We start from the raw sequence: 27718 nt of genomic DNA, 5'->3' as shown, positions 1-27718 counted from the left end.
TGGACTTCAACTCCCAGAATTCCTGAGCCAGCCATGTTGGCTCAGGAATTCTGGGAGTTGAAGTCCACGAATCATAAAAGAGCCAAGGTTGCCTACCCCTGCAATAGACCTACCTCACAGTGCCAAATTATAGGTAGTCCTTGACTTAATGACCATTCTGTTTGACGGCACTGGAAAAAAAATGACTTATGGCCATTGCAGCATCTCCCTGGTAACATGATCAAAATTCAAATGCTTGGCAACTGGTTCATATTTATGACAGACACAGCGTCCCAGGGCTCACGTGATCACCTCTGACTTCCTGACAAGCAGAGTCCATGGGAGAAGCCAGATTCACTTAACAACCGTGTTACTAACTTAGTAACTGCAGTGATTCACTTAACAACTGTAGCAAGAAAGGTTGTAAAGTGAGGCAAAACTCACTGAAAAACTGTCTTGCTTAGCAACAGAAATTTTGGGCTTGTGCTTGGGCGACCTGTAGTGGCATCCTTTATATTTAAAATGGGATGGGATGGAGTGATATACGAAGCAACAAAGGTAGTACAAAATAGAGCACAAATACAGGTGATCCTCGTCTGAAAACCACAGTTGGGACCAGAATTTCTGTTGCTAAGAAGGTGGTTGTTAAGTGAGTTGTGCCCAATTTTATTACCTCTTTTTTTTTTGCCAAAGTCATTAAGTGAATCACGTACTCATGAAGCAAATCTGGCTTTCCCTACTGGTTTTGTCAGAAGTCAGCTGGGAAGTTCACAAATGGTGATTTCATGACTCTAAAGAGTCACAGTCATAAGAGGGAAGCCTGGTTGTAAGTCACTTTTTTCAGGGCCCTTGTAAATTTGAACCGTTGCTAAACAAATGATTGTAAGTTGAGGACTGTACGATAATCTAAATTACATTATTGAAAACATCTGGTGCAATGCTAAGAAAATCACCTGCTTCACAGAAAGCACGGAGGAGTACTTGTGCTTTCTCCTTTCTTTAGAATAGAATAGAACTGGAAGGGTCCTTAGAGGTCTTCTAGTCCAGCCCCCCCGCTCAAGCAGGAGAACCTATACCATCTCAGACAGGTGATTGTCTAGTCCAGGGGTAGGCAACCTTGGCTCTTTTATGACTCGTGTACTTCAACTCCCAGAATTCCTGAGTCATAAAAGAGCCAAGGTTGCCTACCCCTGGTCTAGTCTCTTCTTAAAAATCTCAGCAATGGAATGTCAATGATTTCTGGGGGCAAGCTATTCCACTGGTTAATTATTCTGTGTCAGGAAGTTTTTCCTTAATTCCAGGTTACTTATCTCTTTGGTCAGTTTCCAACCATTGTTTCTTGTCCTGCCCTCTAGTGCAGGCATGTCAAACTCGCGACGTCACATGACATCACACAATGTTTCGTGACTTTTTTTCCCATTGCCGGCAATGGGGTGGGCGCAGTTTCAGGATGATGCGTCTGGCCCGTGGGCCGGCAGTTTGACATGCCTGCTCTAGTGCTTTGGAGAATAATTTGACCCCCTCTTCTTTGTGGCAGCCCCTCAGATACTGGAATACTGCTTTCATGTCACCCTTATTTCTTCTTTTCTTTAGACTAGCCCAGGGGTAGGCAACCTCGGCTCTTTTATGACTCATGGACTTCAACTCCCAGGATTCCTGAGCCAGCTTGGCTGGCTCAGGAATTCTGGGAGTTGAAGTCCATGAGTCATAAAAGAGCCGAAGCTGGCTCAGGAATTCTGGGAGTTGAAGTCCATGAGTCATAAAAGAGCCGAAGCTGGCTCAGGAATTCTGGGAGTTGAAGTCCATGAGTCATAAAAGAGCCGAAGCTGGCTCAGGAATTCTGGGAGTTGAAGTCCATGAGTCATAAAAGAGCCGAAGCTGGCTCAGGAATTCTGGGAGTTGAAGTCCATGAGTCATAAAAGAGCCGAAGCTGGCTCAGGAATTCTGGGAGTTGAAGTCCATGAGTCATAAAAGAGCCGAAGCTGGCTCACGAATTCTGGGAGTTGAAGTCCATGAGTCATAAAAGAGCCGAAGCTGGCTCAGGAATTCTGGGAGTTGAAGTCCATGAGTCATAAAAGAGCCGAGGTTGCCTACCCCTGGACTAGCCAAACCCAAGTCCTGCAGCTGTTCTTTGTATGTTTTAGTCTCCAGGCCTTTAATCATCTTAGTTGCTCTTCTCTGAACTTTTTCCAAGGTCTCAGCATCGTTTTTGTAGTATGGTGACCAAAATTGGTTGCAGTACTCCAGGTGTGGTCTCACTAGGGTTTTATAAAGTGGTACTGATACTTCTTCTTTTAACATTCTTTTGCCATTCTTTTGCCATTCTTCTCTATAAGGTGACAAGGGTCTTGAACTGGGCACTTTGGCACTGGGGTTCCAAGACCTTTCCTGTCCATCTTGCAGGAAGACAAAATTGCTAGTTTGATTTCAGCTGCATTGCAGAATCCCCAAAGCAGATGGCTCGAAGTGTTACTATAGCATGTCTGGACAAGGATCAGGTAACTCAAAACAAAAAAATCAATCTCTGATGCTATAAATCTGCACCTAGTTGGCTATCTTCTCATGAACAATTTGTTACTCAGGGATGAGACTTCCTGGTGAATTCTTCTGTTTCAGTGCAAACAAAAAGAGCCACTTACTACTCAAGTAACAGATTTGGAAATCTTTGGTATCTACTCTCTATGTTCCATATCATCAGATTTCTCTTCCTCTTTATTCCACTCCTCTTTCCATCACTTACCTGACACAACAACAATATTTCCTGCTGTTCTTCCCATATCCACATCTTCCCAGTCTGATTTCCCTCCAAATTTCTTCAGTATTTTTATTCTCAGCAATCCTTGGCAATACAGGCAGTATTTCTCTTTAATCCCTGCAAACTCTTCCTCAACTACGTTTTCTCCACTACAACCATTTTATAAAAATTGTTTTTACACACACACACACAAACACAAACACACACACTGTACCAAAAATCAGGCCCCATAGTCAGTTTATTTTATGCTGTTTATTTTATTTTATTTGTACTACTTTTGTTGCTTCGTATATCACTCCATCCCATTTGAAACATAAAGAATGCCATGACAGGCAGCCCTTGACTTACGAGCACAAGCCCAAAATTTCCACTGCTAAGCAAGACAGTTGTTCAGAGTGTTTTACCCCATTTTTTGACCTTTCTTGCAGTTGTTAAGTAAGTAACATGGTTGTTAAGTGAACCTGGCTTCCTCGTTGACATTGCTTGTCAGAAGGTCACAGATCATCCCGGGACATTGCAATTGTCATAAATACATGTCAGTTGCCAAGCATCCAAATTTTGATCACATGACCCAGGGAATGCTGGAATTATCAGAAGTATGAAAAATGGTCATAATTCATTTTTTTCAGTGCCGTTGTAATTTTGAATGGTCACTAAACAAATGGCTGTAAGTCAAGGACTACCTATACCTACCCTTATGCCTATATTATAATAACCTTCACTTATAACATCTGTTTAGTGGTTGTTTGAAGTAACAATGGTGCTGAAAAAAGGGACTTACAACCAGTTCTTGCACATAGGAGTATAGCAGCTTCCCTGAAATCACATGATCACAATCCAAGCACTTTGCAACTGGATCTCACAACAGTTGCAGTGAACTGCAATCATGTGATTGTGTTTTTTGACATTCCCAGCTGGTTTCTGACAAGCAAAGTCAATGGAGAACCAGTGCCAAGTTGCAAGTCTCAGTCATGTAATGTCTTGCTTCACAACTGTGGTGAACAAGATTGTAAAATTGGGCACAGTCGCTTAATAACTTCACAGCGTAATGACAAATTTTGCAGTCTCTATTGTACTTGTAAGTCAAGAACTACCTGCATGCATGTGTACATACACACTCATTCATTTCATTCATTCATTCATTCATTCATTCATTCATTCATTCATTCATTCATGTCCTGCTTGGAACTAAGGCAGTGAATTGTTATATAATCTTTCTTTACTTCTCAGGCCATTATCTTATTCTTTATGAAAATTGAATTAGACCTTTGGATTGAATCTTATTTAAGAGATCTCTGTTCTACCATGCCCATTTATAATAACATGTAACGTACTGTAACAATGTAAAGACTTTCTTGGGTCAAGATTGACTCCTGTTGACTGCACCCATGCCTTACTGAAATGGTTTACCGCACAGTAAGTTTTTCCCAGCATCTTCTTACTGCTCCAGCTAGCCATCAGTTCTGGAATTCCCAAATGGTCCTGCATAGAATTTATTTATTTATTTATTTATTGATGGGGTTTATATCCCGCCCTATCTCCCGAAGGACTCAGGGCGGCTAACAACAAAACATATAATAAGTACAGAAATCAAGATAAAAATAAAATTGAAATCATCTGTGCAATAAATTAAAATTAAAGAATTAAAAATAAATTAAAAATTCTAAATATAAATTAATTAAAATGCCTGTCAGTCCAGGTCAGCCTGGTGGAACAGGAGTGTTTTGAGGCCGCGGCGAAAGGATTGGAGGTTTTGGGCCATCCGAAGTTCAGGGGGGAGCTGATTCCATAGGGCTGGTGCTCCCACAGAGAAGGCCCTCCCCCTGGGGGTCGCCAGCCGACATTGCCTAGCTGACGGTACCCTGAGGAGGCCTTCTCTGTGTGAGCGTACTGGACGATGGGAATTCGTTCCCGGCAGCAGATGGTCCTCCAAGTATCCCGGACCTAAGCCATGTAGGGCTTTAAAGGTAAGTACCAGCACCTTAAATCTCACCCGGAGGGCAACTGGTAGCCAATGCAGCTCACGCAGGAGGGGTGTAATATGGGAGTATCGGGGTGCTCCCATCACAACCCGTGCAGCTGCATTCTGCACCAGCTGAAGCCTCCGGGTGGTCTTCAAGGGCAGCCCCATGTAGAGAGCATTACAGTAATCAATACGGGAGGTGACAAGTGCATGGGTGACTGTACGTAGGGCATCTCGGTCCAAAAAGGGGCACAATTGGTATATAAGACGAATCTGTGCAAATGCCCCCCTAGCCACGACTCCAATATGATCTTCAAAACTGAGTCGTGAGTCTAGGAGGACGCCCAGATTGCGTGCCCTATCAATGGGAGGTAACATCTCTCCTCCTATAGTCAGAGGTGGAATCTCTTGGACTAAACGAGATGACGGTAGGTACAGCCACTCAGTCTTGGCCGGGTTGAGTCGAAGCCTGTTTTCTCCCATCCAAATCTGTACCGCTTCCAGGCAACGGGACATCACATCGAGGGCATCACTGGGTTGGTTCGGGGTGGAGATGAATAGCTGGGTATCATCAGCATATTGATGATATTTCACCCCAAAGCTACGGATGATCTCTCCCAGCGGCTTCATATAGATGTTGAACAGGAGGGGCGAGAGCACCGAACCCTGAGGCACTCCACAACTAAGAGGCCTAGGGCTTGACCTCTGCCCTCCTGCCAACACCGTCTGCGAACGGTCCGAGAGGTAGGAGGAGAACCACCGCAGAACGGTGCCTCCCACTCCCAGCCCCTCAAGACGACGCAGTAAGATACCATGGTTGATGGTATCAAAAGCCGCTGATAGATCTAATAGGACCAGGACAGAGGAATAACCTCTATCTCGGGCCCGCCAGAGATCATTCACCAGTGCGACCAATGCCGTCTCCGTGCTGTGCCCAGGTCTGAAACCCGATTGGTACGGATCTAGATATTCGGCTTCCTCCAGGTTCAAAGGGAGCTGTCGTGCCACCACGCTCTCAACGACCTTCGCAAGGAAGCGAAGGTTGGAGACAGGACGGAAGTTGTTTAAAACAGCTGGGTCCAGTGCCGGTTTCTTGAGGAGGGGCCTTACCACCGCCTCTTTCAAGGCGGCAGGGAAGTACCCCTCACTCAGTGAGGCATTGATAACTGCTAGGAGCCAGCCTCGTGTAACCTCCCGGGCTGCATAGACTAGCCAGGAGGGACACGGGTCCAACAAACATGTGGCGGCACTTAGTTTCCCCATGATCTTGTCCACTTCATCCGGACTCACAGGATCGAACTCTTCCCAAATGTACTCGGCCAACTTCATCGTTTTCCTCTCGTTAGATACTGCCCAGTCACAGTCCAGACCCGCCCGAATCTGAGCAATTTTGTCCACTAGATATTTACTAAATTCCTCAGCCCGTCCATGTAGGGGGTCCTCTCCCGTCTCTTGACTTAAAAGGGAGCAGACCACTCTAAATAGAGCGGCCGGGCAGTTATCTGCGGACGCAATGAGGGTGGTGAAGTAGGCGCGCTTCAATACTTCAAGGACTGCTCCTGCCTAACTTCTATGATTATCCAGAATCAGATGAATGTTGCTGTAACAGAGCCGTCCCATCATATTTTCCTACTGCTCTGTTCTCTCTGGCCTCCCACACTTCAATTAAATACCAGTGGAAGGCATCATTAGGGAACTCCTCTCATTAGGCTTTTTCAAATCAAGATGCATGGGCAGTCTGAATGATTCAGAAATGTATAATGATAATGATAATAAGGTCACCTCTGCCATCTTTCAACACTAAAGAAAACTCCAGAATACCCCAAAAAATGATAAATATTACGTATCTTCTTGAGAATGAGGAAGCAAAAAACCAGCAAATTTTGGATGTTTTTTTTTTGGGGGGGGGAGGGCGGAATTTGAAAGAGAACTGTAGATGGTGCATTAAAAACAATATATTTTAACGTGAAGCATGCTGTGACAAAACATTGCATAAGTTCCATGAATACCTGAACACGCTGTCCTGAACACAAACCTCAAACATGCACCTGCACACACCTGCTAATACCACAATGGATTTTAATGTAATCTAAATCAGCGGTTCCCAACCTTTTCAGCTTGGTGGACTCAGGGCTTTTTTTCTCATTGAACGCTCAGAACGGAGTTCCGGCACCTTTTTTGGATGGAACCTTGTAGGGTAGGCAAGGCGGGTTGTATAACATGTGTGAGTTCCGGCACCTTTTTCTTTTACAAAAAAAGCACTGGGTGGACTGGTGGATGAGGGAGAGGGGATGGTTCTGTGTGAGGGGCGGGTGCCTGCTGCTTGCACAAATAAAGCTTAGCGTGTGAGGGTCAGTGTCTGCAGCTCACGCAAATGGAGCTGCATACACGCACCTGCTTGCCCACCAATTCCGAACAGGCCACGGCCCAGTAGTCACCCCTTATCTAAATCATTGGACTTTCTATGCAATGCTTGTAATCAGACTTCAGATAGCATAATGCTCCCAGAAGTCCATTAAACGCCTCCTTTAGGATCTGTAGAAGATGGTTAAGGACATTTTCATTTACCTGGGCCTTCCTTCATAGTCAAACATTATTGGCATTTGTCTTAAAGCAATAGTCGCTTTACTTATAAATAACCATTACAGTCCTTCCTGGACTAGAAGACCTCCAAGGTCCCTTCCAGTTCTATTCTATTCTAGTCATTCTACTATTCCTTCCTTCCTTCCTTCCTTCCTTCCTTCCTTCCTTCCTTCCTTCCTTCCTTCCTTCCTTCCTTCCTTCCTTCCCTATAGCCAGCCACTTCAAGCAATGACTCAGATGGCTTACAATTTCAAAAGTATAAAACAATAAAAACATTTTAAAAACAATAAGAAAAATAAGAAAAACATCCAAAATAAATGTCCATGGAGATTCTCAGTCATTCCGATCATAGTTGTCTCAAAGGCGCTTTTTCAAAAGGCAACTGGACTTTTTTTTTCTTTGCGGAAGAAGAAGATGTTTCACTTCTCATCAAAGAAGCTTCATTGATTCTTGATGAGAAGCGAAATGTCTTCCTCAAGGGGAAAAAAAAAACAGTCCACTTGCCTTTTGAAAAAGCTCCTTTGAGAGCCAAATTAAGAATACACAGCAGCCAAGGTACTTTGTTAATTGATATTTATTTAATAATTATATTTTTTTACTGTTTTCTTTACAATTTTAGTATGTTCATTGCCTTGGCTTTTTGGTCTTTTATTAGCAGTGAGAATCCTATTATTTTCCCTTTTTTCTGTTAGTGTCTTATTATTTCATGCATACAGTCAATTAACTCTCTAAATCAGAACTCTTAATAATGTTGGTACTGTTTGCATACATACTTTTAAAATCTCAATTTATTCCTGTCTCTGGTGGTTTACATATAACAAACTCCTTAGAACTCAGCTATATTGATTTGGGATCCTGACAGCTTAAAAAAGTTTGTTTTCTATGTTCAGAAAATTATTTACTGTCCATCAACAACATTTAAATGTATTTGTGAAAAAGATGTGCCTTTCATAAGCAGCCCCCCAAAAATGCAAAAATAGAACCAATTTAGAATTAGATCTAGAGTAACGTACATATTGCTAATACCCTTTTCTAGTTTAAGAACTATGTATTGTAGTAATAATTGCAATACTTTTACAGCAATAGAATTGTAGTGCTGAACTTACCCCAGGGCACAACTGTTCTGGACAAATGATTATTAACAAATTTAATACTGAAAATTCATTTATCATGAGATTAAAAGAAAATTCCTAAAAAAATAACAAATAAAATAAAAAGACTGACAGGACATTTCTTTGTATCCAGGAGGTGAATGAACTTTTGCTTCTAATTTTCAGGTCCTGCGAAAAGATTTCTTTCTGGTATTTTGAGTACATTGTCTGCTGGATTCCAGGGCCACCTGTGTGCTCCATAGTTTAATCATGATTTGCCTGAATCAATGAAAGCATACATATAGCTTTAGCTATTGCAGATATGTTTTGCCAGCAGAATGGTATTAAACCTATCTATTTTTAAATTGCAAATGAGATAATCATTAAAACCCTCAGTTAATATGATAGGTTTAAAAAAAGCTTTAATTGATTCCTTTTCACACTTCTTTTCTGACCACTCAAAGCTGTCCTTTAGCATATGTTTTCTCTTTTCATGACAGAGAATGTATTGATTGATTGACTGATTGATCGATCCATTGATTTGCCACCAACCCCAGTAGTTTCTAACCATCCCGTGAGAATTTCTTCAACAGCATAACATATACCACTATACCAAGATCTGACATGCAGTTTTCAATTTGTAATTTAATTTGTACTAAGTTCTGAGCTTTCGCATCAGAGATATACATATCTCTGGAGATTAATGATCATATTTATGATAAAAAAAGTTGTCTGTGTGGGTGTGTTTATCTGGGAATATTATACTGATCCTGTCCATGAGATGATGCTCTAAATAGATAAAAACCATACAAGTACAATGCAAGGGAATAGATAAAGCAATAAAGTATAAAATACACACAAATTAAATAAAATATCAATAAAACATTGAAAATAATTAATTTAAACCAATTGGATTTTAATCTACAACCCAGATTAAAGGATTAAAATTCCAACCCTATGTCTGATATTGATTCGATGGAAATATATATACAATACATAAATACATACCGTATAGGCATTTATATACCTTTTGCACAGCTTATACACATTATTGATGTCAAATTATTGTGAATCTTTAGCCTTGAATGGTATGATAATGCAATCAAACACTTCTGCTACATCAATAGCTGTTAAAAATGATACTCAAAAGTTCAGTGGTGCATTACATTGCAGCTGATAGTCTACGTTTGAGCCAATCTTTGTGTCCCGAACTTAGTTTTCTGACTGTAAAAATAGGTGGAGTTGATATTTCTGACCATACCTGGAGACTAAAAAAAATGGAAAAGAAAATATAAACCATGCTGAATAGGAATAGTTAATATCACTTTCAGAAAAGGTGGAAATGAAAAAAGAAAATACCCTCAAAGCTAGAAATACTTTGTTAAAAATATGTAGAGGAAAATATAATAAATATATAAAACAACCCACAACACCTGTATATGGCTCGAATAAAAATAGCAAGTTTTGATTTAGTACTTTTTAAGCAAAAGCATATTTTTCTACTCTGTTCCTAGCCATATATTCTGATTTTATTTTGTGGAGAGGTAGGGACTGAGACTTGGAAAAAAATCTGATATATTAAAGAGGCATAGTTGGATTAAAGATAGTACTTGTTGGCTGGACAGTCCTGACAATGCATAGAAGCATATCAGTATGAGTCATAAGGAAGTGACTACTACACCCAAGTGCTGGTCTTTATTAAACAGGATCAGATGAATAAAGATCTATAAAGAGCTTCCTCTCTTCCATTACTTCCATTTTTGTTGCACAACTTCCATTAATGGCAATATGTTCAGACATAGATAGATAGATAGATAGATAGATAGAAAAACTCACTTGAGCAAGAGCCAATGATGCTAAGACACTAAAGAGGTACTCAACCCATTGATTTATTAAAGAAGTAACGAACCTCTAGCCACTTCTGAGGGTGTTTAATTCTTTATAAGCAGTTCTCCCCCTTTCATAGTCATAACAAAAGAACGGATGAAGGAGGAAGACTTGTTCCGTGCCAAGTAAACAAGTAAATATGAACAATAAAGGGCTCCAAAGATGACGATTGTTTCTGTTTATCAAGCCACCCCCATATAGTCATGGTATATGGATGGTTTTGCAACCAATGAAACCCGAATACAAGCCAAACATTCAGAGACTTTTTTTTTAATTAATCTAGCCGAGAACTGAGTTATCCAAACGAAGATAGTCGGATTAAAAGGGAAGCTTTCCGGATTTCAGCTCCGGCTTCGATCCGCAGTCCTTTCAGATGTTGGCTCGAGGTTGCTCCGTCCTTCTCGCTACTTCAGTACGTTGGACAGCAAGTGGCTTGCCTTGTCCCACCCCCTTCGCTCATCTATCACAGATCTCGCCGCGCCCGCGGCTTTTCAGACGTCTGTCAGAAGACTGGGCGGGAGCAGAACCAATCCCGCGGTCGTTTCGTCCCGTCTCTCACCGCCTTCCCCCGCGCCTTTACCAATGAGAAAACGACGGGGGCGGGAGGAAGACTTGGTCATCCCACCTCCCTTGTTAAGGCTTCTGCTCCTGTATGAGACCGTAGCTCAGTGCGGGGCGGGAGGGGGGGGGAGCGCACCCAGACGGGCGAACCAACACACGCGCTTTTCGAAGGAGCGAGCGAAGAGGGAGGCGGCGGGAGGGGCCGTTGGTGGGCGCGCTGTCCAAGGTCCTGAAGCAGGGGCGCACCCGCGACCGCCACCACGCACATGGGGAAGTGAGCCGTCCCAAGTAGAAGCACAGAAGGGCAAGAGACGAATCGAAGCCAACGAAGCCTCTAGTGAGCGACTTCCCTTTTCCTGCACTACCTTGGGCGGGCAGCCGGTTGAAAGTGTAGGCGAACCCAGCATGGAGCAAGAGAAATATTTACCCGAGCTGATGGCTGAGAAGGATAGCTTAGACCCGTCCTTTGTTCATGCAATGCGCCTTTTGGCGGAAGGTAAGTCTTGGCTTTCCTCTCTTCGAGTCTGGCGGATTTTTGTTGGCGGATTGCTTGTTGCCATCCCCTCTGCCGAGGTTCCCTGTTGCCGCCGCTGCTGCGTTTCTGCGATTCGGTGTGGGCTACACCGAGATGGGTTAAGGGCATAGAAACAGGCAGCTCTGTCCCCGTTAGGAAGAGAGAAGGAGAGCGCGAGCAAGCCAAGGAACGCGAAGCGCTCTCTGGCATTCTTTCGGATCTACGCACTGGCAGAGGTTGCAGAGGCAGAGTCGGCTGAAACGGAAGGACTGATTGCTTTAGAAATTGCAGGGCACCAGCAAGTCAGAAAGTGCAGGAGGGAAGAGACTCAGGGAGTTGTGCCTTTTATGTGGCATCAGCGCACTGCTTTAGTTCTGACACTAAGGTCACCAGAATAGAAATCTGAGCAAGGAGGGATGCTGGATTTGGGCAGCATTTTGTCAAATACAAAGCTAAGCAGAGCTGTCGACAGATTTCCGGAGAAACACTGTACAATAAGCCGGGAATTTAGTGTCCATAGCAGAGTCCTGGAAGAGCCCTGGTTCCTTTTGTAGAATAATCAGCAACAATTAGGCGTTTTGTGAAATGTAGCCATGCTGATAACAAGAGGCATAGCTGTCAATGAACGTTGCCTTGCAGTTGTATTTTGCAGATTTTGGATCAACTTTCAAATATAGCCTGCTGGGTTATGAATTAAAGCTTTGCATTTCAGAATGTGATATTGCAACTTATTAAAGAATAGTCAGGATGGCAACCATAATAATTACTTTGTTTTCCCCTACGGATTTATTTAATCATTTCACATTAGTAATGGATTTATTAAAGTATTAAAGTATTTTCTTTATTAAAGAAACTACTAGAGTCAGGGTCAGACCTGAGTGACAGGTGAAGTTTCCACAGAAATATATTTTCACAAAGACAGAGGCAACAATCTCATTAAAAATCAATATCATGGTTTAAAAATGAAACAAAACTCATTGCCACGGTCAGTTTTATACAGCAAAAGACCGGTTATTACTGTGTTTATAATTTTGCAAAACTTTCATTTTACTTTATTGCTGTTTGGATTTGTTAACTTTGACAATTACATTCTTAGGTTCACCTTATCTTTATGGAATATAAAATGGAGATTCATTTCAGAAATAGTTGCTGAATAATTTCATTGGATAGTTGCTAATTAGAATTCTGTATAATGGCATAGTTTTATTTTGAAATTTGAGATATAGAACCAACATTTTAAAAATCTTTGAACTTTTTGCCTAAAGCATCAGTTCCATGTTTGCATAATCAACTTATCTTCTTTCCTTGTATACTAAGAATGAATATTTCTTCTGTTTTTGAAACAGTGTCCTAATATTATTATGAAATTATTTGCCACTCATCATTTGAGGCAACTCTGAGTGGCTATTACTGGAAAGGAATTCAGACAGTCACCGGTGATATTGGTCAGTTGGTCATCAGGAAAACTATGATCAGATGCTCAAATGTAAATAACTACTCACTTTTTAAAAAGAAACATGTTCATATATTGGCAAGCAAACATATGCTTTAGTATTTGATATTGATTTTTGTTTTACAATTTGCCTATTTGCCTTTGCCTTAAAGATATAATTTGGCTGTCATTAAGCACATTATTTTAGCTCACAAATCTTCAGGTCTTCTTAAATTATACATCTATAGAAATCACATTTGCCAAAGTATGCCTTTATAGAGGGTTTTTCTTTTAAAGCCCTGCAATCAATAAAATGTGTTTGTTTCCCTCCAATACTTTGTAGATGTAATTTGAACCTTTACCAGCAGGGGGAAGTATCTACTGAGACACAATGTGAATCTCAAAAGAAGTGAAGAGAAGAGGGGAGGGGCAGGGGCAGGGGGGGTGAAAAATGTAAAGGAATTCAAATATATAAGTAATTCAAAACTAGAAATAACAGGAAGACCAGGAAAATAAGTTGGCATGTGACTTTCCTCTTAAAGGCTGCAGTTTCACTCTGAATGAATTACAAGCTTTAATAAACTAATACAATACTATTTTTGCCCCCTGAGTGCAGCTGTACGTGAGCATATGTGAATATTAAAAAGAGACTAAAGTGAGCTGCCTCTGAAAGCTAGAGAGAATGCTAATGTGGGATTCACACCAGCTACCTGGCAACATCCTTCAAAACACCATCTGTCAAGGTTTCTGGAGTTCTGTAGGTTTCTACAGAACAAATGACAGTCAGTACAAACTTTCATTAAAGTGAGCATACAAACAGCAGTATGAAATAGAGGTACTGCAATGAGAATTACCCTGGTTGAAGACTGTTCTTTGGAAAAGCAGATTATCTGTTTTAAAGTACCATTCATTTACTGTCTGTCTAGCAATTGTATCAGCCCTTCAAATGACACCTCTTACTACAATTGTTGTATTGATATTATTTGCTGTTTATTGGTTGAAGCTTCTTGCTGTGGTGTGTTTATGCAAGAAAGTCCTAATTGTTTTCAATGTTTAGCATTCGCTTCATCTTAAAAAAAATATTATTATTCTTAATGCTTGGAAATGAAAGTTAGATTGGATTATACTGAATTCTCAAGGAAAGAAATCTTGAAATAAAGGAGAGAGAGAGAATATCTATTTCAATTAAAAAGACCTTCTATAGTTTCCTAAGGCTTCCAAAACTTGTAAGATATACCTTATCTTTTATGAATTGCATGGAATTAAATTTTAGTGATTAGATTTCTTTGTAAACCTATAAAAATGTATTTGGCTGTCAGTAAGGCAGTGTCTACATATATGTAATTGAAGTTCAGAAGATTGCAGCAGTTAGCCTGTTATGTTAATTACCATTCCTTTGCTGCCATAAAACCCTTCAGCACTCTTCCTATCTGTCATAGTTTCACAACTTTTAAGATTTTCCTATGTCAGACATATTGCATGTATACACTGAAATAAGGTCTAAGGTAAACTACCAAGCTTATAAACCTGTACATTTTCCTGGGCATAATTTCCATTGAACTTATCAGGGAAGCTTCTGAGTAATCCACACATTTAATTGAACAATCATAATAATAAAAAGTAGATACAGGAAATAATATCCTATTCTTAATTCTATGACCAAAATGTGGGGTCCTTACTGCTGATTCTTGATGAAAGAATCAGCAGCATTCTGAGTGTTAATGATGCCGACTGCCAAATATCCTGTTGAGAAGCTTAAATTACTTTGTTGACTTATTTTTGAATAAACAAGGACAGGGGTTTGAACACTGTTGTGATTCACAAAGATCAAGCTATAAGTCATCTTTCACCCACTAAATAGGCTCTTGTTTCATGTCCTGACAACAAAAACAATTCCTCTGAAGCCTCCTATTAGAAACTTAGTAATGGCACTATCGTCCAATCACAGCTGAGCAGAAGTAATAAAATATCCAGAGGTTCTAAATTCCACTCTAAAAGAACTCATCCAGCTGATTAAGCTACCTTGTGCAATTTTAAAGTGGCCCTTTTAAAGTTCATTGTTTAACACAATTAATGTACAACCTTTCCACCTGGCAGGTTAAGAGATTATTCAGCCAAGTAGCTTCCAATAGCTATAAGAAGCTTGAAGTATCCAGCAACATTTAAATGTCTTTCGTTATGTGCAATATTATTATTATTATTATTATTATTATTATTATTATTATTATTATTATTATTATTATTATTATTATTATTATTATTATTATTATTATTATTATTATTGCTACTAATCAAAGGCCAAGTCTTTGTGTGTGTGCGTGCTTTAGAAACATGCCTGGTATTGCACAAAAGAGAAAAAAGGGGAGGAACTAATCTGAGAATGTGAATGGAAAATGTGTTTGGGGATTCATTAAAATGTGTTTGGTTAATGCAGGACAGTGGTGGTTTAATTAACTATTTTTATTTCGTGGGTTTGTTTGTTTGTTTTTTGTCTGACAAGTCTGTCTAGAGAAGGAAGGTGAAATGCAAAATTGTGGAAGAGTTGTGGGAATCTTAGGGATCCCCGTGATCACTGTTGGATTCTGATTTTTTTCTGAATTTGGAAAAAAAAGGCTGTGAATAGTGATGAAGAAAATATTTTCAAATCCATCCTCCCAACAGATTGTCTACTCTTTGTCATGTGTTTTTCTTTGGAGGTATATCACACACATTCATATAGGTAGTCCTTGACTTACAACCATTTGGTTAGTAACTGATTGAAGTTACAACAGTACTGAAAAAAGTAATGACCATTTTTTACACTTATGACCATTGCAGCATCCCCATGGTCATGGAATCAAAAATCGGATGCTTGGCAGCAAGTATATATTTATGAAGTTTGCACTGTCCCAGGATCATGTGATCCCTTCTTTCAAATTTCTGACAAGCAAAGTCAATGGGGAAGCCATATTGACTTAGCAACTGTGTTACTAACTTAACAGAGGCAATGGTTTACCTAACAATTGTGACAAGAAAGTTTGTAAAATGGGTCAAAACTTACTGATCTGTCTTGCTTAGCAACAAAAATTTTGGGCTCAGTTGTGGACTGCTTAGATATGAATGTGTATATCTTTATATAGCTAGAAAGGTGACATTTTACATGTTTCATTTTCAACAGATCAGGTTACCTGTTTACCAATGAGTCATTAGGTGATAGTCTACTAAGTGAAGAAATGTAACATTTGGATCAACACATGAACACTCTCACTTTGATAATATTAATCCCAGGTAACTTATTCATTCAGAGGAGTCATTTTTCACCTGACCTTAACAAATGATGGATCCATTCACATTTACAAACTTGTATAAAACAGTTTATGTTGGATTAATATAATTATAGCCTAAACAAGGATTAAACTAATTTTAGCAGGCTTATTGTAATAATTGTTAACCAAATGTCTTTTGATGTGCTTTGGAGCTACCGAAGGAGAGAGCAGTCACATAGATTAAGGCATATGCAAATTGTATGAAATAATGTTCTCTATACTCAGCTTACAAAAAGTCTTGAAAGAGGATTAGCTAAGGGGAAATGATAGATTTCAGTGATGAGTCACTAGCAGATTATTAGCTAATTTGGGGTACAAATATATCCTAATTGTATAATGGTCCACATGTCAATTTCACCGATGTTGTTGGAGCTAATGGGACAAAATCTGTTGCAAAGCTAGGATCCAAATTTTCCTTGATAAATGTTTAAAACCAAGATAGATTTTTTTTTTAAAAAATGGAGACATATTTACAAAGGTTGAGGTCATTTAATTTACCAAATTTAATATGTCCCTTTCACACAGATTCTGGGTGACTTACAAATAAAAAAGTTAAAAAAGAAAGCCATGTATTATAACAGGAAAGGGCATACAACCAACTGCAAAATTCAACCCCGTAACACCTAAGACCAAGAGGACAGCCTCCAAAATAAATAAATAAATAATAAAATAAAATCTGCAAAGGAACTCCACCATCATCCTACTGTAATACAAGGCCAGGAAGAAAAAGCGAGTTTTTTTAATTTTTCCCAAAAATTTTTTTAGCAGTACTGATCTCTCTGGGGATGTCATTAGAGCATTTCTCTGCCCCGTCTCTCAAGGTCTGTCTTACATATCATTACATGTCACCAAGAAGACATGGTTGATTGGTCCCACAAGATGGCATTGCTTAATTTATGGGACCTGAAGTGTGCCCACTCTCACTGACCTCCTTGATTGATGGAAACACGGAGAGATAGGTATCTCCTCAGGACAGACCGGCAGTGAATACATTACAAAATGGGTACCATGGAAAATTTGTCCACTACCACAGTGGATCAACCTGTCATGAAATAACTATTCTCCAATAAGATTAACACATTAAATAAGTTGCTATAAACTGATGGCCCCAGTGTTTTTTCTTCGTCTGTACCTCCCCTCCTGAAGTCACCTGAAAGAGATTATTTTCTCTGATCTCACTGGTTAAAAAAAAATCAGATTGACCTGCATCATTGTTGAGAAAGTATATTACTGCCAAGAGTGAACCCAGGATGTCAGAAAAGCAGTATGAGTCAATGTTTCCACTGAGGAAAAGCAATGGTCCTTATTGAATAGTGAGGCACATAGCAAAATCGGGCAAAGTAGATAAGCAGTTCAGAATTCTACCCAGCCCTACTGTAGACTAGAGTTAAATAACCAAGCAATTCTTAAAGGCTATTTATCCCCTGAGAATTTTGATAAAGTATATACCTCTGTTTTTGAAATATAGCTATCAATGTGATGGCAACTAGGCATTTAGTAGGATGCATTTGACCTACCTAATACCAATATAAGAAACCCCAACCCTACTGCTTTGGAATTTTGTTCATTTTGATGGGTCTGCTGCAGAATGGTCTGCTGTAGGATCTAGAATGCTTCTTAATTGAATTAACTTCAGGAGAACATCAAATGTTCTAAACTGGCATACGGATAGTCTTACACTTACAACCATTTGTTTAGTGACCGTTCAAAGTTACAGTGGCACCAAAATAATGACTTATGACTTTTTCATGCTTATGACTGTTGCAGCATCCCCGTGGTCACATGATCAAAATTCAGACACTTGGCAACTGATCATATTTGTGATGGTTGCAGCATCTCAGAGACATGTGATCAGCTTTTGCAACTTTCTGACAAGCAAAGTCAATGGGGAAACCAGATTCACTTAACAACAGTGTTGCTAACATAAGAATTGCAGTGATTCACTTAACAACTGTGGCAAAAAGGGTTGTAAAATGGGGTGAAACTCACTTAACAACTGTAATTGTGTTTGTAAGTTGAGGATCACCTGTACACAGCCTGGAATTTTCCTAGCATTAACCATGGAAGTACTGTGGTTCAACATTGAGTAAGACCATTCCACCATTACTAATAACTTGATGAAGAAACTTATGTTAAGCATCGGAAGAGCCTCTAATTCACCACTAATGGAAACAGTAGTAGATTAGATAGGTATTATCTTTTATGGAATAATTCAAGTGACTGTCTACGTTTACATGATGATATATAGGTTGAACATCCTTTTAAAACAACTGAAATCACCATAACTGGGGAAAAATATGCAAACCAAAATGGCTGCTTATTTTTAATTTCATTTAAATCTTAGAAGTAATGGGTGCATAGTAATAGGGAATGGCAAAGCTGAGTTCTGAAGGGATTTTTAGCATATTTTCCACAGAGTTTCACAGCAATATTAATGTAGATCACAGATATTTGTCCCATAATTGTATGAAATCTAAAATGATATAAAAGAGATTCTGCTAGTGAAACTCAGTGCATTTTGAAGACCCATAAGATATTACAGTTTGGGTGATTGGCTGTAGCCCTAAACTAACCCTACACATATCCAGTTATTTCAGTGAGCACACCAGCATGGCAAAGGATTGTGCTTTGTGCGTATGCAGGCTTTTTTTTTTTTTAACAAAAATCCTTTACAATGCTTACATGTTCCTGGCTCACAATAATGGCAGGGAGAACTGCTCTATTGTTATCCAAACTGCCAATATCCCAGCTGGCTTTCCCTCATCATTTTTGACTAAAAGATCTTCCATTTTTAGTTTTATTCAGAAGCCATTAGTACTGAATAGAAAGAAGTCAAATAAATATTTTGACAGGCATCAATTTCAGGGATATTTTTTTGTTGTTTTTCTAAAGCCTCACAAAAGCAGAGATTGAAGAGGAAGTGTAAAGAGTGGAAAAAATGACAATGGACCCATTGGTGTGTGTGTGTGGGTGTTTGTGCGTGTATGGATTGTTAACCAGAACCATCTTCATTTCATTCTTGATACTCATGTCTATTATTTACTGAGCCAGTTCATTCTAATGGTTAAGGCACCAGGGTAGAAACCAGTAGATCATGAGTTCTAATCCCACTTTAGGCATGCAAGGTGGCTGGGTGATTTGGGGCCAGTACCTCTCTCTCAGCCCAACCCACCTTGCAGGGTTGTTGTTGTAGGGAAAACAGGACATGGAAAGAGTATTATGTATGTTCCTGCCACCTTGAGATAAGTGTAAAGTAATAAAGGTGGGATAAAAATCTAATTTAACAAACAAAGGCAGCAGAGGGATTAACATTTGCAGGGTAAAGAAAGTTCTTGATCCTTCTGGAGCAAGCAGGATGCTACAATGCACTCCTTGGCCATTAGTCACAGAGCTTTGTAGCATGGACGGGCCTGACTGATAGAAAAGCATTGAACTGCACAGTATGAGGAAGAACGCAGTGATATCTGCCATGCTGATTTCCGACAGGCATGTTTTCCCTGCAATTCCTTTCCTTGCGGAACCTTTTAACCTTGGAAACCCTGGTTACAGTATTGTCTGAATACCATTCTATATCTTCAGTTCACTGATGACTTCACGAGGTTTCAGATCGTTCACCAGCCTCCAAGCATTTATTATAAGAAAATAATTTAACAAATACTACTTTAACTAGTAGCACTTCAACACATAATAAAGCAACAAAAACAAAATAATGGATAGTACCATCAACATTTGCAGGTCAATATTGACCGCTTTGCTTCTTTACCCTGCATATCCTTTGTAGAAGATATGAACTATCAATACCATATGATTAACCTTTCTATCAAAACTGGCATTCTTGCTGTTCCTTGAATAGTCAACTATACTCATCTTCCCAATCCCAAGTTCAAAATAGCTCAAATACATGAGCTATAAAGCATATTCCATCACAGGTTACCAATTCATTCCTTTCTTCTCACTCTAGACCTACAGAAAGGACTTCTTTGTTGTTTGAGGCATTTCTTGCAAAGCCTCAGTTCATTTTGGGCTTTAGTTTTTTGATATAATCTTTACAGGTTCCGCTGACTGTCCTGTGTCTTCCTTGTCTCCTGCATTTGGCTCTGAATTTTTGGCTCTGAATTTTTGCCATCTTCTTCCTGTAGCTCTAATTTAACACCTTCCTGATGAGATTGGTGGAACGCTTGCTGACCATGTCCTTCCCAATGTCCATGAAATATAGTTTATTTCTTGCAGGGAATCCTTCATCTAGTCCAGGAAGAATCAACTGGATTGGGGCAGCTAATAAATTTAAATAAATAACCAAATACAGAAATAATCTTAGTGACATCAACTACATAGTGTCTTCTTTCCAGTTCTATGAAGCCAGAATTATTATTATTTTCTTCTTCTTCTTCTTCTTCTTCTTCTTCTTCTTCTTCTTCTTCTTCTTCTTCTTCTTCTTCTTCTTCTTCTTCTTCTTCTTCTTCTTCTTCTTCTTCTTCTTCTTCTTCTTCTTCTTCTTCTTCTTCTTCTTCTTCTTCTTCTTCTCCTTCTCCTCCTCCTCCTCCTCCTCCTCCTCCTCCTCCTCCTCCTCCTCCTCCTCCTCCTCCTCCTCCTTGTCACGTAATACCAGTTGCTAGGATCCAGCTGCACAAAAATATCTTCTTATCGTTTTGTCTTTTGGGATTAGACTTTGTTAGGCATATGGTGATAGCCTACATAGTTGGGTTGAAAATATATAAACTATGATGTTGTGACTTTAAGATGTTAATTGGCCAATGGGTGTGTAAGTGTTCAGTGTTATGTACAGAACTGCTAGTGTACAAACAATTATTGTTGGATATGGGTTTAACTGTAAAAGATCCATGTATATGAGGACAATCAAGCTGCGATAAAGATGGCAAACAATGCTGCAGTCAGAACAAGATCCAAACATGCAGATCTTTGTTACTTGAATGTAAGACAATGTGTCAAAGACAAATTAATACAACTGGAATATTGTTCATCTGGTGTAAATATCGCAGATCATTTCACTAAAGTCCAAAGTGCTGTGAAACACAATGCTAGATGTGAAAGAATTGGCATAAGATTGTAAGAGGTTATATATTATTTTACCCAAAGGGGAGAATGTTAGGCATATGGTGATCGCCTACATAGTTGGGTTGAAAATATATAAACTATGATGTTGTGACTTTAAGATGTTAATTGGCCAATGGGTGTGTAAGTGTTCTCATGGCCATGAGAGGGAGCTAGGAATGTAGCTTCTCTCTCTCTGAATTCACTGCTCTCTCTACTATTGCTGTTTTGCTGTTGGTTTACTACTTTGATAAACCTGAACTGTGTATTGACCTTTGGACCGGTAAGAAGACTTTGTATTTGGAATACTCCTTGGACTGTTACTATTGTGTGTGACCTGGACTGTTTATTTTTGACCGTGCATTTTTGTTTTTACACCACCTCAAAAAGTAAAATACTTTCTGTTTTCACAACTCAGTGTACTCTTGTGGTTACTGTGTGACTCTTACTACTCTCAGTACCCTTCCTTGTCTGTGCAACTTCTTGGTAGCTCAAGGAGACCTCTGCACAACAATTCCTAACAGACTTCATTGATCTCTTCCTCATTTCTGTTGTTCAGTTGTCTACTTTGTCTTTCCTGAAAAGCTTCGCCTGGCTTGTCCAGGAACTTTTCATCTTCCCAGGTGTGTTTCCATGGAAAAAACTTTGCTCAATACCTTTTTTCCTTCTCAAATCAGAATATCAAAAGTTTGGAGTTCCAGCAATATTGTTCGGATTCTCTTAAATATTATCTTTCCCAATATGATTTTTTTTTCAATTGTGACTTTCTGCATCCAAGTCTTTTTTTCATCTTGTTTTCTCATCTTGAGGCCCAATTTTCACTATGGCTTTAAAATGAGTTCCAATCATTTTATACCTGTAAGCTAATTCTGTTTATTTAAGGTTTATTTGAAAGCAGTGATTTTAGAATAATAATTGAAGCAACAGGCAAAGGAGGAATGAGATGGGCATAGTGGAATTTTTCTTCCTCTGGCATACCACACTGTACAGCCTCATCTTATATTAATATTAATTAGTATTAATTTTGTGATAAGGGAAAAAACAGTCAGGTAGCAAGGGCATTTCCTTATGTTTAGTAATTCTCTCCACCGCAGCTCCAAAATACAGAGACACTGGCACAAAAATACAATTTGAATGAGCAACAAGCTTTTGCTAAGCCTGGGAGCTTGTAAGACAATACAAGTAGTCCTTGACTTACAACCATTGATTTAGTGACCGTTCAAAGTTTCAGATGTAATGAAAAAAGTGACTTATGACCATTTCTCACACTGACAACCGTTGCCGAACACCCATGATCAAAATCGAGATGCTTAGCAACTAGCATGTATCTGTGACATTTGCAGTGTTCCCGGGGTCATGTGATCAGCTTTTTGCGACCTTCTGACAAGCAAAGTCAACGGGGATGTCAGATCCACTTAATAACCATGTCACTAACTTAACAAGTGCAGTGATTCACTTAACAACTGTGGCAAGAAAGGTCATAAAGTGGGGCAAAACTCACTCAACAAGTGTCTCACTTAGCAACAGAAATTTTTGGCTCAATTGTTATCATACATAGAGGACTACCTGTATGATCATCTCCCAGCCATCTTCTTTTTGGAATACACCTCAGTTGTTTGAGGGGGACACATGCCCAAGGAGCCTGTTTTAGATTGCTTTCTTAACTAAGGTAAAGGTAAAGGTTCCCCCACACATGCATGCTAGTCGTTTCCGACTCTAGGGGCCGGTGTTCATCTCTGTTTCAAAGCCGAAGAGCCAGCACTTCTCCGAGGACGTCTCTGTAGTCATGTGGCCGGCATGACTAGACGCCAAAGGCGCACGGAACACTGTTACCTTCCCACCGCAGTGGTCCCTATTTTTCTACTTGCATTTTTACGTGCTTTCGAACTGCTAGGTTGGCAGAAGCTGGGACGAGTAACAGGCGCTCACTCTGCTACGCAGCACTCAGGATTCGACCCGCCAAACTGCCGACCTTCTGATCGACAAGCTCAGCGTCCTAACCCACTGAGCCACTAGTTTACTATTAACCAAAGAATGAACATCCTGCAGTGCGACAGAAAAAAAAGAGATGCCTAATTAGAGGAAACAAAGAAAAATCAGCTTTCACTGTCCCTTACGGCCCTGGATTTGCTGAGATGGTAGAGACGGCTGGCTGAAGCATGTGGAAAAATATAGACCTGGCTATGGGAAGTAATTAAAAATTAGCAGCAATGCTCAGCTGTTTCTTTCACTTCTTGCTCTGCTCATCCTCCTCTTTATTTCCCCTCCTCCTTTGGTTCATTCTGGGAGAATTCTCATTAACAAATTGCAATAATTATCCATAAAGAAAGTTACATTGAAGAATGGGCAAAGAAAAAAAAATTAAAAAGGCTCTTGGAAGGAAAGGAGAGCCAAGTGGAATAGTAGAAGCAGTTGGAAGAAAAAAAGTTCAGTGGTATATGGCAAATGGAATGGAGGTAATCATCAGAAAGTCCTAAATGAAAATCAAATCCAAATGTAGTGAAAGTTATAAAAATGCAAATTTACGAGGAGTGAGGGGCATGTTGAGTCGTAAAGCAAGAAACCATTGAAAAATTACAACTTCCAACTTCTTCATTGAGGTTTACTTTTTGTATGTATGCATACATGTATGTATGTATGTATGTACTGTATGTACGTATTTATTTTAATTGGTAACTCTAGAAGATTCTACTGCAGTTGATTAATGGTGATGGACAAAGATAGCTGCCAGTAAAGTTTGTAAATGGTCTGCCACTTAATTCCTTTAATTACAACTGCTGGAAGTCAGTTTCATTTAAGATTGCTAAATTTTGGCAGAAGCTGCAACTAGAAATTATTTCTATTACTGTTTGGCATAGTGTGAGATTTATGCACACATATATTTTAGGAAAAAAAATCCAATTTCTTTAACATTGATGTTGTCACAGATACATAGCTTTGAGTTGAAATGATAGACCTTTTGAAACGTGATTAGATTAGTGACATTAAGTTCTTTTGAACTTTACCTCTATTTTAAGAGGTAAAAGGAAATTACATTTCCCTTTATATTTCTTTAATGTGTAAATTAAGGATTTTTAATCCTTTATTTATGTATTAGATACATACCTTCTGGTCTTCTTTTTTTAAAAAAAAACCAAGAAATTGAAAATTATACTGAACTAAATTAATCTGATGATCTCTCACATTTCCCTTTTCAAAATCTTAATTGTACTACTTCCAACCCAACCTGTTAATGCAAAATTTAACCACTCCTTGCATTTGGACTTTGTTTTTAATACAAGTTTAGTGACTTAAAAAAAAAATTGAAAAAACATCAAAAAGATTTTTAAAATATTGATTTTGGAAAATTAAGAATGGATTAAAGGTCCAGATGTATTTGAAATAAGAGTTTGAAATTAAATTCTTAAGGTAAGAGTGCTTCCCATGGAAAATTGCTGTTATTTGGATTCCTTAGGGGGGGAAACATGATAGTGTGGGACTTTAAAAGTTGGATACTAGAGAGAACTAGAAGAAACTAAAGATTACAATTAAAGGAGAAGAATACTTAAAGTCAACTTTTCCCATAATAGAGGAAAATACTTTAACATTGGATGTTTTGAAGGATATTTATGGAACAAAAGACTCAAAAGTTAATTTTAAAAATGTCTGTCACTATAGATAAATGATGTGTAAATGATGTTACAGAAATGGAACAAGCTGTACCAGACAAGACTAAAATTGATTTGAATGTGCATGGCAAGTATATTATCTTTTTCCATATCATTCTTATAGCTTATCATTTCTTAAATCTACATTCAAATCGATATCAATCATATTTGGTAGAGTTTCTTGCTTTGGATTGATAAAAAAAATGTGTTAAAGTTTTGAAGGACATTCTGAGAACAGACAAAGTAAAAATGAAAAGAAATCAAGTTCCAGGGCATTTTTTGAAAGGTATAAACGCCAATATTATTACAAGTACAGGGAAGGAATATAAAGTTGGTTTCTATTAAAGTTGATACTTTATTTTTGGTAACCCTTTTGACTAGGAATGAATGACGGGGTTTACTATTTTGTTTATAGTTACAAAATGAGATATGATCACCATTTGATATATTTTAAGAGAAGGTAATTGTTTTAACAAGGGCAATTTGGAAATAAACCTCCATTTGGTTATCAATGACAGACACTGGCAGATACAGAACTTTTATTATACACATTAGAAAACTACAACATTGCATTATTACCCTGTTTAGGGTAACTCGTTCCCTCCTTTCTCAGGAGGTGAGGGAGGAGCCCTTGCAGGGGCGGGCCGAGGAGTTTAGCCAGCATCTGACGGACAAAATTGCTCAGATTCGGACTGGTTTAGACTCTGACTGGGCAGAGTCTGATGGGGAGGAATTGAGTGGTCTTGAGAATATTATCTGGACTGAGTTTGATCCTGTGACTCCCGAGGAGGTGGACAGGATTATGGGGAGGCTGAGGTCTACCACCTGTTTATTGGACCCGTGCCCTTCCTGGCTGGTTTATTCAGCTTGGGAGGAGACACGAGGCTGGTTCCAGGCAGTGATATCTGCTTCTTTGAGTGACGGTGTCTTTCCTGCCACCTTGAAGGAAGCGGTGGTGAGACCCCTTCTCAAGAAGCCTGCCTTGGATCCAGCTATTTTGAATAACTATCGTCCGGTCTCCAACCTTCGCTTTTTAGTGAAGGTTATTGAGAGTGTGGTGGCGCATCAGCTTCCTCTGTTCCTGGAGGAAACTGATTATCTTGACCCGTACCAATCGGGTTTCAGGCCCGGGTACAGCACGGAGACGGCATTGGTCGCGCTGATGAATGATCTCTGGCGGGCTCGGGACAGGGGATGTTCCTCTGTCCTAGTCCTATTAGATCTCTCAGCAGCTTTTGATACCATCGACCATGGTATCCTACTGCGACGTCTCAGGGGGTTGGGAGTGCGGGGCACTGTTTTACGGTGGTTCTCCTCCTACCTCTTGGGCCGTTCGCAGTCGGTGTTGATGGGAGGGCAGAGGTCCGCCCCGAGGTCTCTCGTTTATGGAGTTCCTCAGGGGTCGGTCCTCTCTCCCCTCCTGTTCAACATCTATATGAAGCCGCTGGGTGAGATCATTCATGGTTTTGGGGTGGGGTATCATCAGTACGCTGATGATACCCAACTTTTTCTTTCCACCCCAAACCAACTCAGTGATGCCCTCGACGTGATGTCCCATTGCCTGGAGGCAGTTCGGGTTTGGATGGGGAGAAACAGGCTCCGACTCAATCCTGCCAAGACTGAGTGGCTGTGCATACAGGCATCTCGAGTGAACCATTCTATGCCATCTTTAATGATGGGGGGTGAGGTGTTACCCCCCGTCGATAGGGCTCGCAACTTGGGTGTCCTCCTGGACTCGCGGCTCAGCCTTGAAGATCATATAGGAGCCGTGACCAGGAGGGCTTTTGCCCAGGTTCGCCTGGTGCGCCAGTTGCGGTCCTATCTGGACTGAGATGCCTTGCGCACAGTCACTCATGCACTCGTCACCTCCCAGTTAGACTACGGCAATGCTCTCTACATGGGGCTGCCCTTGAGGACCACTCGGAGGCTTCAGGTGGTACAGAATGCAGCCGCGCGAGTTGTGATGGGGGCTTCCCAATACTCCCATGTAACACCTCTGCTCCGCGAGCTGCATTGGCTTCCGGTTGCCCTCCAGGTGAGAATCAAGGTGCTGGTGATGACCTATAAAGCCTTAAATGGCTTGGCTCTGGGATATCTAAGGGAACACCTGCTGCCGGCATCAAGTTCCCTTCATCCTGTGCGCTCCCACAGGGAGGGCCTTCTCAGGGTGCTGCCAGCAAAGGATTGCCGGCAGGCAACACCCAGGGGGAGGGCCTTCTCTGTGGGCGCGCCTGCCCTTTGGAACCAGTTACCCGTAGAGCTCAGGACTGCCCCTGATTTTCGTTCATTCTGCCGGGACCTGAAGACCTGGCTCTTTGAGCTTTCCGGCCAGGACTGAGAATTTTTTATTTTTAATTCTTAACTTATTGTAATTGGGTTTTTAATCAGAGTTATAGGGGTTTTAGATTTTTAATCAAGGATAATTTAATTTATTTTAATTGTTATTAACTTTTTGTATTGTAATGTTTTAATTGCCTTGTGAACCGCCCTGGGTCCTATGGGAGAAGGGCGGTATATAAGTTCAATAAAATAATAATAATAATAATAATAATAATAATAATAATAATAATAATAATAATCGCCATTGAAATTGAGGCACTTGCCATAACGTCTTACAAGGTTTGAAATTCCTTAGTAGTAGTCACTCGGTGCCAAATCTGGGCTGTGGGAGGCTGATCAAAAACATCCCAACGGAACTGCTTCAGGGTGCGTCTAGTGGTATACAGGCGAGCATTATCGTGAACCAACATCGCACCAGAAGTGGTGCCATAGCAAATCCTGCAAAATGTGAAGATGCCAAAGGAGCACTGCTAGTGAAGTTCATGGAGCATGGTTCGACTGGCAATTCAAAAGTCTACTGTGAAAAGTTATGAAAACTCAGATGAGCCATCCATAACAAACATTGGGACATGCTGACGTCTGTTGTGGTGTTGGTTCATAATAATGCTC

The 27718-nt window shown here is 39.9% G+C and overlaps 2 protein-coding genes across 3 annotated transcripts in view; one reads left to right on the top strand and one right to left on the bottom strand.

Moving 5' to 3' along the window:
* The window catches only part of PHF3 (PHD finger protein 3), a 626630-nt gene extending 606022 nt beyond the window's left edge, over positions 1 to 20608 (bottom strand). The window contains exon 1 of one of the 2 annotated variants that reach the window (XM_081316443.1): positions 20446 to 20608. The gene's annotated coding sequence lies outside the window, so the exon portion shown is untranslated. Of the gene's footprint in view, positions 1 to 20444 lie in introns of both variants that reach the window. The other variant, XM_081316440.1, reaches the window with a different exon arrangement.
* The window catches only part of KHDRBS2 (KH RNA binding domain containing, signal transduction associated 2), a gene marked incomplete at both ends in the record, with an annotated part of 414751 nt that continues 398257 nt past the window's right edge, over positions 11225 to 27718 (top strand). The window contains one exon of the mRNA XM_081316505.1: positions 11225 to 11315. Coding sequence (XP_081172631.1) covers positions 11225 to 11315 — 91 coding nt within the window. The remainder of the gene's footprint in view (positions 11316 to 27718) is intronic.

Source organism: Vipera berus (assembly GCF_964194415.1).
Source record: "Vipera berus genome assembly, chromosome: 1".
Taxonomy (NCBI): Eukaryota; Metazoa; Chordata; class Lepidosauria; order Squamata; family Viperidae; genus Vipera; species Vipera berus.
The sequence above is the reverse complement of the archived record's forward strand: the minus strand, read 5'-3'. Positions and strand labels throughout refer to the sequence as shown.